Below are 18,172 nucleotides of genomic sequence, written 5' to 3' on the forward strand. Positions count from 1 at the left end.
ATATATCTGGAGCTTCAAAATTTGGATAGATTAAAATATAACCTTTATTATTGCCTTTTAGCGTTGGCTTAAACCCATTTAATGTCTCCATATGAAACTGCGTAGATGTGTAGAGTCAGTATAAATTAGCTGAAGGGTCAGGAAGGAGGAGATCCCTTCTGTTAGAAACAGGCCCACTCCTCAAAATGCCTGGGTCAGTTTTTTAGAAGTAGTATTTTTCCCTAGTCCTGGCTCTAGCTCCTAGCTACATGACCTTGGGCAAGTTACTTAATCTCTCTAAGCCACTTCATCTATAAAGTGGGGATAAAATACTAACAAGGTTGTGTAACAATTAAATGAAATAATGTACATAAAGCATTTATCACAGTACCTGGCACTTAGTAAGTGCTCAATTAATACCACCAATAATTATTAGGAATAATCATTGGTAATAAAGTAATAAATGTCATAAGAAGTCATCAAAGATACTTGTCTTAAACCTCAGCTCTCTCAGGAAACCAACTATTTCTATAAGAAACCATTTGATAGTTTTTAAATAGTCATAATTTAGGCCATCAGCCTTCCCTAACCAAACAAGGGAGGGTCCAATACTGGTGTCAGTATTTTATCAAATCATTATCATATTATAGGACCCTTTCAAGGTATCCACATAAATAAACAAATAATCCAACTTGTGATCCTCACCTGTCAGGAACAGTCCCTTAGCTGGGTCCCCAGGTCCTAAGGCAGGAGGTTACAGCTATGCTTGGGAAGGCGTCCATGGACCAGGGTGGAAGGAAGCATTTGATCAAGAAACAGCGCATCTGATCGTATTTCAGGCCAAGGCAACCATGGCAGGGATTCAGTGCCCATGGCAAAGCCCTGACACAGAAACAAAACCAGAGGATTTAATTTAATAATTTGTGAAAGGGAATTTTTCTAGGACTTTCTTTTGCTTTTCATCTGCAATCAGTAAAGCTCTGCAAAAATACAGCTAACTCTTCCCAAAAGGGTCTGCTATGGAGCGCTTGTTACGGGTATGGAACTGTGTTAAGCAGAGGCAAAGATAAGTAAATGTAGTCATTATCTTCATGGAGTTAGATGGAAACTTCAAAAGAGCAAGCATCTTGTATGTTTACTTGTTTACTGATATATCCCCAGCACAAATAACAGTTCCTGGCACTAGGGGGTTGATAATTAGTCATTGGGAAAATGACTGAATAAATAAATGGAGCTCAGGGAATAGATGACACATAAAAAAGAAATGACACATAAAGGTATTAAGAGAGGGTGGTAAGTGCAGTGATAAATACACAGAGTATCAGGAACACATGGGGCCTGGGGGCAGGTAGCAGGAATGTTGGTAATCAACCCACACTGGAGGTGGAGTGGCTGGGGAGTCGAGAAGGTTTGGTGTCTCCTGTTTGCTGTGAGCACGCGTGGGTGGCATTGTTACCGGGATACTGAGTTTACAGGCGTGTGTTGGGAAGACAGGGACCCAGGTCAAACCATATGAAACTGCCATTGTTCAATCATGTTTTATTTAGAAAACTACAGTTTTATACGGTTCAGTCTAATACATTTAATTCTAAAAGTAGGTCAGCCTCTCACCTTTTTTCAACATTTGTTCCTGATAGATCTTATCCAGTCTCTGAGGGTTTTTAATAACCCTCATGAAAGGCCTTCCACTTATTCAGCACACCCTTACAGCATGTCAGCTCCACATCAGACACTGTCCTAGGCACAGGGGATGCAAAACTGACTAGGGACTGTCCCTCATCCTTATGGAAATTACAGTCTATAATTTGTTGGCTTTCTACCGGTCTTATCAGATTTTTCTTGCCTATTTCTCTCCCCACCAACTCCTGCCTTTGCTCTGTCCTCGCCTGTGAGCTTTCTCCACGATGCTGCCGCCTCTCCTGGTTAGAGACTTTGAGCCTTCTTTCCCTGACCATAGCCCTTAAGGGAGTGTTGGAAGCAGGGCAATGAGTGCAGGGAGGTGCGCAGCACACAGAGAAATAAGTCCATAAGGAGTTCTGCCTCCAACTAAGGAAAGAAAGTCAATTCTTCATGGAGATGGGCTGGAATTTGGGGAGCCCAAATTTTGGAATTGGGGTCACCTTGTATGGCTGAAAATACTCAGGGTTTCAGGTTTTTTGCCTTCCGTCTTACATAAAAAGGTAATGGTGTACATGGATCCAAAGCTTTCTCAAGCAGGACATGTACTGTTCTTAATAGAAAGACAAAAACCTAAGACCAATATTCCTAAAACTGTAATAAGCTTCCAAATTTTTACACATTACTGGTAACTGAATTTTGTCCTAATAAAGGTAACTAATATTTACTGAGTATTTACTGTGTGTGTACCAGGCACTGTTCTAAGCATGTCACATGCAGTATCCCATCTAAACCTTACAGAAAGGTAGAGATTGTCATTGATCTCTCTTTTCTCAGAAGAGAAAACTGAGGCTCAGAGAAGTAATTTATTGAGATTGCACAGCCTGTAAGAGACACAGGCAGGAGTCAAACCCAGCTCTGGCCTTTGTATACATCACAATAATATATTGCCTTTATTTTCCCTTAGAATTCTAAGAATACATACAGACAAGAGCCAGGCCTTGTTATTAATCATTCATGAATTAATTCCTTATTTTGTGTTGAAAGTTGAGCCCATGGATTGAGGAAGGTGTCTGGGACTCATTTTGAAATATGCCATCTTTTTCTAGCAGATTCTGAACATAAACTTGAGGGAAGTTCGGGAAGAGTTCTGGGAAGACTTAGAGGTATGCCTGTGACCTTTTAGAATCCTTCACGTGTGATTCAAAGTCAACAAGTGCGTGTCTTGTAAAAAGCAGGGAGATATTTTTTATTTTCTCTCTGGAAATTAAACTCCTTGTGTGCAGCACAGCATCCCCAGAATGCAAACCATGAACCGACCGAAGTGTGTGGCTCTGGTGCAGGTTCTCCAGCTTCATTTTCCCAGCTTGCTCTTCTGTATTATCGAATTCTCTTCCCCTGCCTTTGTATCTGGCTTCATCTATCTTCACTATATTTTCTATCACTTCTGTCAGCGTGTCAGTGCATGTCTTGGTGAAGATGACCTTTTCATAAAGTCATTGAAATGAAGAGCTGCTCAAGGGGTTGCCCATTCCAGAGAGCCTGGAACAGGCAGGAGGTGAAAAGTGAATCTGAAATAATCCTGCAGAAACACATAATCCTGGGGAGCTTTGGGTTTTTTCCTTATTTATTTTAATGAATCTGTGGAATCGTATCTTTCTGACTCTGTAGGATAAGTATCTCTCTATGTCACTTCCCCCCCCTCCCCGCTAATATCTACCCTTTCCCATCCCCATAAGAATTTACAAGGAAACTGAGAATCATTTGTGCAAATGTTACCTCAATCCTCTGTCATTGTTCGATTTCTGCAGGAAAGGGAAGTGGAGGCTTAAACCTCGGAAACTTCTTCGCAAGCCGGAAAGGCTATAGCCGAAAAGGCTTTGACCGCCTTAGCACGGAGGGAAGTGACCAGGAGAAAGATGATGACGGAAGTGAGTCAGAAGAGGAGTATTCAGCACCTCTGCCTGTACCCGCACCTTCCTCCTGAAAACGGGGCTTTGATTTAGGTTGATGAAATTTGCCAAGAATGCCAGATTCCTTTCCCTTTAGCACGTTTAGCGTTTTGTGTATTTAATTGTAAACTGTACTAGTCTGTGTGGGACTGTACACATTTTATTTACTTCGTTTTGATTTAGTTGGCTTCTGGTTCTAGTTGAGGAGTTTCCTAAAAGTTCATAACAGTGCCATTGTCTTTATATGAACATAGAATAAACAGTTCTCTTCTTCCATCACACTAGTAATTTAATGATGGAAGGTTTGCTCATCTGCATTTTTGAGACTTTTCTGTAGTTTGTAAATAACCCCATTCTCTGCTTGAACACAGTATTTTCCCAATAGCACCTCCATTGCCAGTGTCTTTCTTTGGTGCCTTTCCTGTTCAGCATTCTCAGCCTGTGGCAGTAAAGAGAAACTTTGTGCTACATGACAACAAAGCTGCTAAATCTCCTTCTATTTTTTTAAAATCACTAACATTATATTGCAATGAGGGAAAGAAAAAAAGTCTCTATTTAAATTCTTTTTTTAAATTTTCTTCCTCAGTTAGTGTGTTTCGGGGATGTCTTATTTTTAGATGGTTACACTGTTAGATCACTATTTTCAGAATCTGAATGTAATTTGTGTAATAAAGTGTTTTCAGAGCATTAGCTGTCAGAGTGTATTTTGCAGTTTTTGCATATTTGCAGGGTTTGTATACAACTTTTGTAATAATTACACAAACCACAGATATAGTGAAACCTATTCAATGTCTTCAACCAAAAGAAATGTATTAAAATTAAGATGGTATTTTATTATGTAGCTGATATAAATTAAAAACCAGCCTAAGAGTTTACATACATGTGTAAAACCAGGCTTTCTTTTAAAATTCAAAGAGGTTTTTTGCCTGTATATCAATCAGAAGGTAAATACTTTAATAAAAGGTGATCATAGCTAAGAGGAAACCTGTGTCTCAAATTACATACGCAAATTAATCCATCAGTGTAGGTTACTACTAATGGTTTTCTTTTTAAAGAATAATTTTACTCCAAATACCCATGTGTTCGTAGGAATACTCATCTCTTAAGTGACTACAAATTACTTTTAAAACACCTTTTTCATAATCAATGCAATTTAGTAAGAACCTGGTAACTTTTCTTTTTATAATAATCAGACTCTAGAACCCTTTCTTCAAAATGCCTACTTGCAATTCAGGTATCTTAGTAGTGGCATGTTATAGATTTAACTGATTAATCACGAAAGCAATATAGAGTACTTTGCAAAAAAATTAAATTGTCTTCCAGCTAAGTTATTTAAAATATCTAACTTAACCTAGATGTTTTTCCCTCATAATTTACACCAAATTGGGCTAATTGAAAGATTTTTTTTTTCCTTCTCAAATGAAGAACACACTTTTCCTCCCTCTGACCACTCCTTTATGCCCCTTTCACCACGTTAGTGGTAAACATGTAAATGTAGAATCGCAACAACACTATTCTGGTGTATGTGTGCCTGTTCACTATATCTTACATGTTTGTATTTCAGCATCAGAATGTGTTATGTTGTAGGCTGACTTTGATGTTCAACTTTTCTTACGTTGAGGAAATTAGTTGACTTACACTAAAGTACCATCTTTTGTGGTACTGTATTAGATCATCAGCTCTATTAGTTACATATCTTTAAAGTTATGTATGCCTAATTTTGTTCCTAAACAGTTTTACAGTGGCTCATGGATGCAAAAAAAAAAAACTAGATCAAAATGATAAGTTATAAGGAGGTGGTAAAGAAAAAGGGAAAACAAAGATAATTATTCTTGTATAAATTTTCACATTTTTATCTTTGTTGTTCATGGGGAGAATTTGGCTCTAAACTTTCGAGCAGCTCATTAAGTAAAACTTGACTAGTTACATGATTCATGAGCCAGTTAAACATTTAGAATTCCTACTAATAAGATCAGAAAAATTTGCTCCCAAGTATCTTCTGAAAGATAGCACCATGTTGTGTTAATTAAAATCTTCAACAATATCCATAGAATAGACAAATACATTTGCAGGTCTGTTCTTACATATGTCCCTTAATATAGCACATGGCATTATATGCCTAATATAAGCAAATGGCCTTATAAAAAAGAAAATTCAGAAAAAGAAAGTCTGCATTACCATCCTGTCCTAGAACACCACCCTTATTCTACTAACCTGGCTTAAATAAAGATGGCGGACTGGAAATGAATGAACTGCACTGACTTCAGGCAATCTCTTCACTGATTTTTGTTCTTAGCTGAACTTCATTTATTGAGTTAGATATTGCACTGCCTGGGAAGTACCTAAAGGAATGGATCCCTTCGCAGTAGAATCACTGGGGAATTTAAGAAAAAAATGATTGGACACTACCTCCAGAAATTCTGATTTGATTGGCTTACCATAGGATATTGCTATAGGTCATATTTTTTAATTTCTCCAGGTAATTCTAATGTGCAGCCAGAGTTGAAAACCACTGTCTTTGAGAATGGCTGTTTTACTTTGCCAGTTTCTACAAGTGGATAGCTATATTTTCACATAAATTATAGTTTACAGATGTTTGGAGAGAGAAGATGGGGTCTGAGGTGTTTTGATATGACCGTTAGTACCAAGATCTGAATGCCTTAATTGTTAAATGCTTTAAATTGGATAATTAAAATAGGCATAATTGACTTATTAATAAGGCAAAGGGAAACAGCTGTGCTTGATTATTTTTTTTTTTACAATAAATTATCCAGAGAATATTATTTGGGGGAGTTAAAAAAATAGCTTTGTCATTCACTGAGTTGACCCTGAATTATCATATGTATAAAATCTTTTGTTCTAAGCTTTCTTCTTAGTTTATTAAATCAGCATATTCTTTTTCAGAGTTCCCATGCATCTTTAAAGTCTCACTCAGATGTTATATAAATTAAATATTTAAGTAGCTGAATGACAAGAGAAGCCACAGACGTGGTATTTGAGCTTATTCCCGTGACTGTCATCACCTAGTAGCTCAAAGTTGATGTAAGTCAAAGTTGATGTAGCCTATAGCAGTACTTCTCAGACTTCAATGAATGTAAGAACCAACTGGGGTACTTATTTGAAGAGGACTGACTCTTGGTCCCACTCCGAGAGTTTCTGATTCACTACATTGGATGGGGCCTAGAGAGCTGCATTTTTTTGTTTGTTTTGTTTTTGTTTTGCGGTACGCGGGCCTCTCACTGTTGTGGCCTCTCCCATTGCGGAGCGCAGGCTCCGGACGCGCAGGCTCAGCGGCCATGGCTCACGGGCCCAGCCGCTCCACGGCATGTGGGATCCTCCCGGACCGGGGCACAAACCCGTGTCCCCTGCATCGGCAGGCAGACTCTCAACCACTGCGCCACCAGGGAAGCCCAAGAGCTGCGTTTTTTAAAAACATCCCTGGTGATTTGGATCCAGGTGTTCCATGGACTGTCTCCAAGAAATACAGTTCTCCAGAGAGTAGCTGAGCCTTAAAACAAGTTATTAGGTACACAACAACATTTTCTCAAATATGTGGTCTCTGTAGAGTGATGGTTTGGCCCAGAAGTGATCCACCCCAGTTCCTCAAACCTAGATCACAGAAAACGTAGATGCAAATTACCTTCAGGGCCAGAACTTACCTACCAGCAGCTTCTTTCTATAGTTCCCTAACACCGATTATCCCACCATGGGAAGTAACTTAGATGCATACACAGAAAGGCTACTAGGGACCTCCCTATAACCTCCTTTAAAAAAAGCATCAGAGACAAAAGATAAAATACAAGTGATATGTTCATGTCTTCAGCAGGTCACCATGCTAGACTTTGTGTTTTTGGTTTTTTGTGGGTTTTTTGTTGTTGTTTCTTTTTGTGGCAGTGAAAGTGTTGGGGGCGGGTTGGATCACATCTAAAGGAGACAAGAATCAACCAAACCCATTTGGTGTGTTTTTCCAGCATCATCATTTAATTAAGGGAGCATATTCATTGTAGAGAATATATTGATGATTGTAAATGTGACTCCTCATTACGGCCTTAAAATTTTTGAAGCACCAAATCTCAAAGATGTCAGTTATATATCCAAACTACAGGTACAAAACAAGTACATGTATTTTCCATGCTCCAAAATTGAGTACACACTGTACTGTCGTAGGGAAGGGGTTTACCAATGAAGACCTGACAATAAAGTACTCAAGATTGATATACCAAAGTAAAATATAAAATAGGAGTTCATAAAAACAAGTTTGACAATAGCAGATAGTACCCTTTTCATTTCTGAGCAAAAATGCATTTCGTTATACATACTCTCTCCTAAAATAAATAAACCGGTCAATTGAGAATGCTCTGTTTTTTCCTCTATTGTACTACAACATTCTCCACGTCTTTTGAAAAAAACATATTGTGCGGGAACTGTGGGACAAGCATGCATGTGGAAGGAACAGCAAAATTGCACTTGTTCTTACAGCTCACTTCTAGATAAGGAGAAAATGTTATTCATTAGCATGGCCCAGTCTTAGCCAATGTTCAGTTTGGAAAGACACTGGGTTAAGAGCAGAATGATCTGAAATTCCAAGTTCTAGAATTGATGATTTTATATGCCATTGTATTAGGCTTCTTTTCTTTTTTTAAATTTTTATGGAGTATCGTTCATCTACAATGTTGTGTTAGTTTCTACTGCACAGTAAGGTGAATTGGCCACACATACACATGTAGACTTTACATTCCCCTCCCATACAGGTCATTCTAGAGTGTTGAGAAGAGCTCCCCGAGCTACACAGCAGGTCCCTATTAGTTATCTACCCTTACATATAGTAGTATGTATATATGTCAATCCCAATCTCCCAACGCATCCTCCCCCCTGTGCTCCCCACCCAACCTCTGGCAACAAGTTTACCCTCCACATCTGTGACCCTACCTCTGCTCTGCAAACAAGTTCTAGTCAGACTTCTTCAGTCATTAATTACAGCTCAATTCAAATAGGCTGGAACATATACACACCACTATACATAAAATAGACAACTAACAAGGACCTACACTGAACTATAATCAATATTTTATAGTAACCTATATATATATATATCACTTTGCTGTACACCTGAAACTAACACAACATTGTAAATCAACTATACTTCAATTTAAAAAAAAAACGAAAAACATAGGCTGAAGAACAACTTTTATTTGTTAAGAATTAATGATATAATATATAATAATGAAAATAATAATCAGGAACTAATAATGTATCAAGAAAAAGGATTATTACTGACTGATACACATAACTAGATTCCAAGACTCAGATGATGCTATCAGGATTCTGCCTCCTTCCATCCCTCAGTTTGGCTCCCCTCCCTCTAGGATTCAGTTTCATGCAGACTCTCCACATGTGGTAATAAAAGTGGCATTCAGCAGCTCTAAGTTTAAATCCTACCAGCAGTAACTGAGACAAAAAGCTTCTCTTTCTAAAGGGTTCCGATACGTTGACTAATTGGCCTGATCCGGTTCATGCACCAACCTCAGAACCAGTCTCTCTGGGCAGGGAAAGTGGGATGCATCGAACCTGGGCAGGGTCACGTCCCACAGTAACCACACTGCCGATTTATAAAGGATTCACTTCCCCCAAGAAAATTTCAGATACTGTTGCCAGTTGAATAGGGTAGATTCTGGGAAGAAAAAACTAGCAGATATTCACTACTATTACCATAAGACCATAACCACTTAACCATATTTTCAGATAAAGGGGTTTACTGAAATAGCTATGTGTGTGATGGTTAAACTATAACATTAAAAAGGGACATTGAGTGATGAGTCTACACCACTGTATTCGTTAAGGTAGTCTCAAATGCCCACAGGCAATACTGAACATAAGAACAAATGCTCAAGACTTCCGGGAAGATGGCGGAAGAGTAAGACGCGGAGATCACATTCCTCCTCACAGATACACCAGAAATACATCTACCCGTGGAACAACTCCTACAAAACACCTATTGAACGCTGGCAAAAGACCTCAGATCTCCCAAAAGGCAAGAAACCCCCCACGTACCTGGGTAGGGAAAAAGAAAAAAGAATAAACAGAGACAAAAGGATAGAGACGGGACCTGCACCAGTGGGAGGGAGCTGTGAAGAAGGAAAGGTTTTCACACACTAGGAAGCCCCTTCGCGGGCGGAGACTGCGGGTGGCGGAGGGGGGGAAGCTTCGGAGCCGCGGAGGAGTGCACAGCAACGGGTGCGGGGGGCAAAGCGGCGAGACTCCCGCACAGAGAATCAGGGCCGACCGGCACTCAACAGCCCGGGAGGCTTGTCGGCTTCCCCGCTGGGGCGGGCGGGGCTGGGAGCTGAGACTCGGGCTTCATTCGGAGCGCAGGGAGAGGACTGGGGTTGGCAGCGTGAACACAGCCTGCAGGGGGTTAGTGCGCCACGGCTGGCCGGGAGGGAGTCCGGGGAAAAGTCTGGACCTGCCGAAGAGGCAAGAGACTACTTCTTCCCTCTTTGTTTCCTGGTGCGCGAGGAGAGGGGATTAAGAGCGCTGCTTAAAGGAGCTCCAGAGACGGGCACAAGCTGCGGCTAAAAGCGCGGACCCCAGAGACAGGCATGAGACGCTAAGACTGCTGCTGCCGCCACCAAGAAGCCTGTGTGCGAGCACAGGTCACTATCCACACCCCGCTTCCCGGGAACCTGTGCAGCCCGCCACTGCCATGGCCCCGGGATCCAGGGACAGCTCCCCCGGGAGAACGCACGGCGCGCCTCAGGCTGGTGCAACATCACACCGGCCTTTGCCGCCGCAGGCTAGCCCCGCACTCCGTGCCCCTCCCTCCCCCCGGCCTGAGTGAGCCAGAGCCCCCGAATCAGCGGCTCCTTTAACCCTGTCCTGTCTGAGCGAAGAACAGACGCCCTCCTGCGACCTACACACAGAGGCGGGGCCAAATCCAAAGCTGAGCCCCTGGGAGCTGTGAGAAATTTCTCCGAGCAGCCTCAGAAGCAGCAGATTAAAGCTCCACAATCAACTTGATGTACCCTGCATCTGTGGAATACATGAATAGACAATGAATCATCCCAAATTAAGGAGCCGTGTGGCTGAAAAGCTCTTGGTGCTGCAGCCAGGAGTTAGTGCTGTGCCTCTGAGGTGGGAGAGCCAACTTCAGGACACTGGTCCACAAGAGACCTCCCAGCTCCACATAATATCAAACGGCGAAAATCTCCCAGAGATCTCCATCTCAACACCAGCAACCAGCTTCACTCAACGACCAGAAAACTACAGTGCTGGAGATCCTATGCCAAACAACTAGCAAGACAGGAACACAACCCCACCCATTAGCAGAAAGGCTGCCTAAAATCATAATAAGGCCACAGACACCCCAAAACACACCACCAGACGTGGACCTGCCCACCAGAAAGACAAGATCCAGCCTCATCCACCAGAACACAGGCACTAGTCCCCTCCACCAGGAAGCCTACACAACCCACTGAACCAACCTTAGCCACTGGGGACAGACACCAAAAACAACGGGAACTACGAACCTGCAGCCTGCAAAAAGGAGACCCCAAACACAGTAAGATAAGCAAAATGAGAAGACAGAAAAACACACAGCAGATGAAGGAGCAAGATAAAAACCCACCAGACCTAACAAATGAAGAGGAAATAGGCAGTTTACCTGAAAAAGAATTCAGAATAATGATAGTAAAGATGATCCAAAATCTTGGAAATAGAATAGAGAAAATGCAAGAAACATTTAACAAGGACCTAGAAGAACTAAAGATGAAACAAGCAACGATGAACAACACAATAAATGAAATGAAAAATACTCTAGATGGGATCAATAGCAGAATAACTGAGGCAGAAGAAGGGATAAGTGACCTGGAAGATAAAATAGTGGAAATAACTACTGCAGAGCAGAATAAAGAAAAAAGAATGAAAAGAACTGAGGACAGTCTCAGAGACCTCTGGGACAACATTAAATGCACCAACATTCGAATTATAGGGGTTCCAGAAGAAGAAGAGAAAAAGAAAGGGACTGAGAAAATATTTGAAGAGATTATAGTTGAAAACTTCCCTAATATGGGAAAGGAAATATTTAATCAAGTCCAAGAAGCACAGAGAGTCCCAGACAGGATAAATCCAAGGAGAAATATGCCAAGACACATATTAATCAAACTGTCAAAAATTAAATACAAAGAAAACTTATTAAAAGCAGCAAGGGAAAAACAACGAGTAACACACAAGGGAATCCACATGAGGTTAACAGCTGATCTCTCAGCAGAAACCTTGCAAGCCAGAAGGGACTGGCAGGACATATTTAAAGTGATGAAGGAGAAAAATCTGCAACCAAGATAACTCTACCCAGCAAGGATCTCATTCAGATTTGATGAAGAAATTAAAACCTTTACAGACAAGCAAAAGCTGAGAGAGTTCAGCACCACCAAACCAGCTCTACAACAACTGCTAAAGGTACTTCTCTAGGCAAGAAACACAAGAGAAGGAAAAGACCTACAATAACGAACCCAAAACAATTAAGAAAATGGGAATAGGAACATACATATCGATAATTACCTTAAATGTAAATGGACTAAATGCTCCCACCAAAAGACACAGATTGGCTGAATGGATACAAAAACAAGACCCATATATTTGCTGTCTACAAGAGACCCACTTCAGACCTAGAGACACATACAGACTGAAAGTAAGGGGATGGAAAAAGATATTTCATGCAAATGGAAACCAAAAGAAAGCTGGAGTAGCAATTCTCATATCAGACAAAATAGACCTTAAAATAAAGACTATTAAAAGAGACAAAGAAGGACACTACATAATGATCAAGGGATTGATCCAAGAAGAAGATATAACAATTGTAAATATTTATGCACCCAACATAGGAGCACCTCAATACATAAGGCAAATACTAAAAGCCATAAAAGGGGAAATCGACAGTAACACATTCATAGTAGGGGACTTTAACACTTCACTTTCACCAATGGACAGATCATTCAAAATGAAAATAAATAAGGAAACACAAGCTTTAAATCATACATTAAACAAGGTGGACTTAATTGATATTTATAGGACATTCCATCCAAAAACAACAATACACATTTTTCTTTAGTGCTCATGGAAACAAATGGTACATGACTCTTTTTGAATTATGGTTTTCTCAGAGTATATGCCCAGTAGTGGGATTGCTGGGACGTATGGTAGTTCTATTTGTAGTTTTTTAAGGAACGTCCATACTATTCTCCATAGTGGCTGTATCAATTTACATTCCCACCAACAGTGCAAGAGGGTTCCCTTTTCTCCACACCCTCTCCAGCATTTGTTGTTTGTAGATTTTCTGATGATGCCCATTCTAACTGGTGTGAGATGATACCTCATTGTAATTTTGATTTGCATTTCTCTAATAATTAGTGATGTTGAGCAAATTTTCATGTGCTTCTTGGCCATCTGTATGTCTTCTTTAGAAAGATGTCTAGGTCTTCTGACCATTTTTGGATTGGGTTGCTTGTTTTTTAATATTGAGCTGCATGAGCTGCTTATAAATTTTGGAGATTAATCCTTTGTCTGTTGATTCCTTTGCAAATATTTTCTCCCATTCTGAGGGTTGTCTTTTCGTCTTCTTTATAGTTTCCTTTGCTGTGCAAAAGCTTTTAAGTTTCATTTGGTCCCATTTGTTTATTTTTGTTTTTATTTCCATTACTCTAGGAGGTGGATCAAAAAAGATCTTGCTGTGATTTTTGTCAGAGTGTTCTTCCTATGGTTTCCTCTGAGATTTATAGTGTCTGGTCTCACATTTAGGTCTTTAATCCATTTTGAGTTTATTTTTGTGTATGGTGTTAGGGAGTGTTCTAATTTCTTTCTTTTACATGGAGCTGTCCAGTTTTCTTAGCACCACTTATTGAAGAGACTGTCTTTCCTCCATTGTATATCCATGCCACCGTTATCATAGATTAGTTGACCATAGGTGCATGGGTTTATCTCTGGGCTTTCTATCCTGTTCCATTGACCTATCATTCTGTTTTTGTGCCAGTACAATATTGTCTTGATTACTGTAGCTTTGTAGTATAGTCTGAAGTCAGGGAGTCTGATTCCTCCACCTCCGTATTTTTCCCTCAAGATTGCTTTGGCTATTGGGGGTCTTTTTTGTCTCCATACAGATTTTAAGATTTTTTGTTCTAGTTTTGTAAAATATGCCATTGGTAATTTGATAGGGATTGCATTGAATCTGTAGATTTCTTTGGGTAGTATAGTCATTTTCACAGTATTGATTCTTCCATTCCAAGAACATGGTATATCTCTCCATTTATTTGTATCATCTTTAATTTCTTTCATCAGTGTCTTATAATTTTCTTCATACAGGTCTTTTGTCTCCTTAGGTAGCTTTATTCCTAGATATTTTATTCTTTTTGTTGCAATGGTGAATGGGAGTGTTTTCTTAATTTCCCTTTCTGATATTTCATTGCTAGCATATAGGAATGCAAGAGATTTCTGTGCATTAATTTTGTGTCCTGAAACTTTACCAGATTCATTGATTAGCTCTAGTAGTTTTCTGATGGCATCTTTAGGATTCTCTATGCATAGTATCATGTCATCTGCAAACAGTGACAGCTTTACTTCTTCTTTTCCGATTTGGATTCCTTTGTTTTTCTTCTCTTATTGCTGTGGCTAAAACTTCCAAAACTATGTTGAATAAGAGTGGTGAGAGTGGGCAACCTTGTCTTTTTCCTGATCTTAGTGGAAATGCTTTCAGTTTTCACCATTGAGGACGATGTTGGCTATGGGTTTGTCATATATGGCCTTTATTATGTTGAGGAAAGTTCCCTCCATGCCTACTTTCTGCAGGGTTTTTATCATAAATGGGTGTTGAATTTTGTCAAAAGCTTTTTCTGCATCTATTAAGATTATCGTGTGGTTTTTCTTCTTCAATTTGTTAATGTGGTATATCACATTGATTGATTTGCATATATTGAAGAATCCTTGTATCCCTGGGATAAATCCCACTTTATCATGGTGTATGATCCTTTTAATGTGTTGTGGGATTCTGTTTGCTAGTAGTGTGTTGAGGATTTTTGCATCTCTATTCTTCAGTGATATTCATCTGTAATTTTTTTTTTGTAGCAATCTCTGTCTGGTTTGGTATCAAGGTGATGGTGGCCTCATAGAATGAGATTGGGAGTGCTCCTTCCTCTGCAATTTTTTGGAAGAGTTTGAGAAGGATGGATGTTAGCTCTTCTCTAAATATTTGCTAGAATTCACCTGTGAAGTCATCTGGTCCTGGACTTTTGTTTGTTGGAAGATTTTTAATCACAGTGTCAATTTCAGTACTTGTGATTGGTCTGTTCATATTTTCTGTTTCTTCCTGGTTCAGTCTTGGAAGGTTATACCTTTCTAAGAATTTGTCCTTTCTTCCAGGTTGTCCATTTTATTGGCATAGAGTTGCTTGTAGTAGTCTCTTAGTATGCTTTGCATTTCTGTGGTGTCTGTGGTAACTTCTCCTTTTTCATTTCCAATTTTATTGATTTGAGTCCTCTCCCTCTTTTTCTTGATGAGTCTGGCTAAAGGTTTATCAATTTTTTTTATCTTCTCAAAGAAGCAGCTTTTAGTTTTATTAATCTTTGCTATTGTTTTCTTTGCTTCTATTTCATTTATTTCTACTCTGATCTTTATGAGTTCTTTCTTTCTAGTAACTTTGAGTTTTGTTTGTTGTCCTCTTTCTAATTCCTTTAGGTGTAAGGGTAGATTGGTTATTTGAGATTTTTCTTATTTCTTGAGGTAGGATTGTATTGCTATAAGCTTCCTTCTTAGAACTGCTTTTGCTGCATCCCATAGGTTTTGGATCGTTGTGTTTTCATTGTCATTTTTCTCTCCGTATTTTTTTGAAATCTTCTTTGATTTCTTTAGTGATCTCTTGGTTATTTAGTAACATACTGTTTAACCTCCATGTGTTTGTGTTTTTTACGTTTTTTTCCCTGTAACTGATTTCTAATCTTATAGCTTTGTGGTCGGAAAAGATGCTTGATATGATATTAATTTTCTTAAATTTGCGAAGGCTCGATTTGTAACCCAAGATGTGATCTATCCTGGAGAATGTTCCATGTGCACTTGAGAAGAAAGTGTAATCTGCTGTTTTTGGATGGAATGTCCTACAAATATCAGTTAAATCTATCTGGTCTATTGTGCCATTTAAAGCTTGTGTTTCCTTATTAATTTTCTGTCTGGATGGTCTGTCCATTGGTGTAATTGAAGTGTTAAAGTCCCTCAGTATTATTGTGTTACTTTCAATTTCCTCTATTATAACTGTTAGCATTTGCCTTATGTATTGAGGTGCTCCTATGTTGGGTGCATATATATTTATAATTGTTATATCTTCTTCTTGGACTGATCCCTTGATCATAATGTAGTGTCCCCCCTTGTCTCTTGTAACATTCTTTATTTTAAAGTCTATTTTATCTGATATGAGTATTGCTATTCCACTTTCTTTTGATTTCCATTTGCATGACATGTCTTTTTCCATCCCCTCACTTTCAGTCTGTATGTGTCCCTAGGTCTGAAGTGGGTCTCTTGTAGACAGCATATAGATGGGTCTTGTTTCTGTATCCATTCAGCAAGCTTGTGTTTTTTTGGTTGGAGCATTTAATCCATTCACATTTTTTTTTTTCTTTTTTGTGGTACGTGGGCCTCTCACCACTGTGGCCTCTCCCGTTGTGTAGCACAGGCTCCGGACACGCAGGCCCAGCGACCATGGTCCTCGGGCCCAGCCGCTCCGTGGCACGTGGGACCCTCCCAGACCAGGGCACAAACCCACGTCCCCTGCATCGGCAGGTGGACCCCCAACCACTGCACCACCAGGGAAGCCCTAATCCATTCACATTTAAGGTAATTATCAATATGTATGTTCCTATGACCATTTTCTTAATTGTTTTGAGTTACTTTTTGGGTTTTTTTTGTTTGTTTTTTTGCGGTATGCGGGCCTCTCACCGTTGTGGCCTCCCCCGTTGCAGAGCACAGGCTCCAGACGCTCAGGCCCAGTGGCCACGGCTCACGGGCCCAGCAGCTCCGCAGCACGTGGGACCCTCCTGGACTGGGGCATGAACCCACGTCCCCTGCATCAGCAGGCGGACTCCCAACCACTGTGCCACCAGGGAAGCCCTCCAATAGCTTTTTAATCAAACACCCTAGAGCCTTTCTAAAAATCAAGTATTGTATGTTTTTCTCAATATATTGTTGATACTTTTTCAATAAGAATATAATTCCAGAGTAACAACAAGAATCTAAAAAAAGTTCCAAAAAACAAAACTTCCAGGTGACAGCTGAAAGTATGTTCTGAAAACAAAGGCTGGAAAACATTGCATTGGTCCCACAGTTCCTGGGCTGAAAAGAGTCTGAATTACAGACCAAAGTTTAGAAAATATTTTTAGTGAAGTTTTCACATTTGTATATGTAAATAGTTAAACTCTTTGTCATGTTACTTTTCTTAAAATACCTAGTATATCCCTTTTATTATTTAGATAGATAAAAATAAATATGTGCATTACAAGTAAATAAATTGATGCTAGATCAATAGATGATTGATTGATAGACTGACAGTCATTAGCAGGAAGGGGTGAAAGAGAGACAGAGGGAAAGAGCAATGAAAGAGACATCCACATTTATAGATTTCTCCTCAAGATTGCTTCAGGGTAGTTGTTACCAGTGCAGTGAATGGCTGACATCTGGTGGTAAAACTTAGTAAAAATTTTGCATGGATTTTTGCACTCATGAAAGAGGTGCTATTCAGTGAATGACGGCTCTGTCTTCAAGAAGAATAATTTAAAATGCTGCTAGTCATCTAGTTTTTATGGCTACATCATGCTGTACAATCAGGCCACTCAAGATGGCTGTTCTCTTGCTCTTTGTACATCCCCTGCTCCACCAGTGCCTGCTTCACTTACACGTCTCCACCTGCTAGTTTATTAAAGGGAAACACCTGCCCTGGTGATGGACATTAACCTGAGGGGCTATGAGGGTCATGCCCCTCTGCCAGTTTCCCTGGTAACTGATGAGCCAACCTGACATCAATTCCCCTATAATTGGTAGCCTCCTTCTTCCCAAGTAGCATAGATTGCTGCCATATGCTGCTTGCCCCCAGCCGTCCACAGTAGACGTGTTGCTGCAGAACCTTTGGTTTCAGACAAGTAAGAGTCCCCTGTCCAATAATCACTGATGTTTCTGTCGCTGGCTCTGGGCTCTTACTTTGGTCTTGTGGCTGGGCAACTACAAAGGCTTGCAGGCCTGCGGGGTGCAGCCCAACAGCTAATGAGCCAGCCAGGAGGCCGGGGAAACTCCCGTGAGCGCCAAGCTGTCAGGAAATAAGGACGGAGAATGGAAGGTTGCAGGGGTAATTCAGAGGTGGCCATCCACTAGCATATGGGGCCCTGTGACAGCTGTCTACCATGAGAGATGTCTTTCTCTTCCATTATATTGGTGACATCCTGTTAACCTTGGAGCCTTGCACTCATCTGACTGCAGCGGGATAGCTGGTGAGTACAGACAAAATGCAAGAACCTGGATACCCCCAACCCATTACCCTTAAACAATTACAGACACAGGCTTTAGCGATATTAACTCAGGTACAGGCTTGTGTATTTGAC

At 40.2% G+C, this 18,172-nt stretch overlaps 1 protein-coding gene across 17 annotated transcripts in view; it reads left to right on the top strand.

The window, feature by feature from the left end:
* The window catches only part of PAM (peptidylglycine alpha-amidating monooxygenase), a 280,812-nt gene extending 276,574 nt beyond the window's left edge, over window positions 1-4,238 (top strand). For 12 of the 17 annotated variants that reach the window (XM_060143341.1, XM_060143340.1, XM_060143347.1 and 9 more), the window contains 2 exons: window positions 2,709-2,762; window positions 3,408-4,238. In XM_060143341.1, coding sequence (XP_059999324.1) covers window positions 2,709-2,762; window positions 3,408-3,583 — 230 coding nt within the window. In that variant the 3' untranslated portion in view covers window positions 3,584-4,238. The remainder of the gene's footprint in view (window positions 1-2,708; window positions 2,763-3,407) is intronic. The other 5 variants (XM_060143343.1, XM_060143342.1, XM_060143348.1 and 2 more) reach the window with 1 other exon arrangement.
* The last annotated feature ends 13,934 nt before the right edge of the window (window positions 4,239-18,172 follow it).

Source organism: Lagenorhynchus albirostris, chromosome 3 (assembly GCF_949774975.1).
Source record: "Lagenorhynchus albirostris chromosome 3, mLagAlb1.1, whole genome shotgun sequence".
Classification (NCBI taxonomy): domain Eukaryota; kingdom Metazoa; phylum Chordata; class Mammalia; order Artiodactyla; family Delphinidae; genus Lagenorhynchus; species Lagenorhynchus albirostris.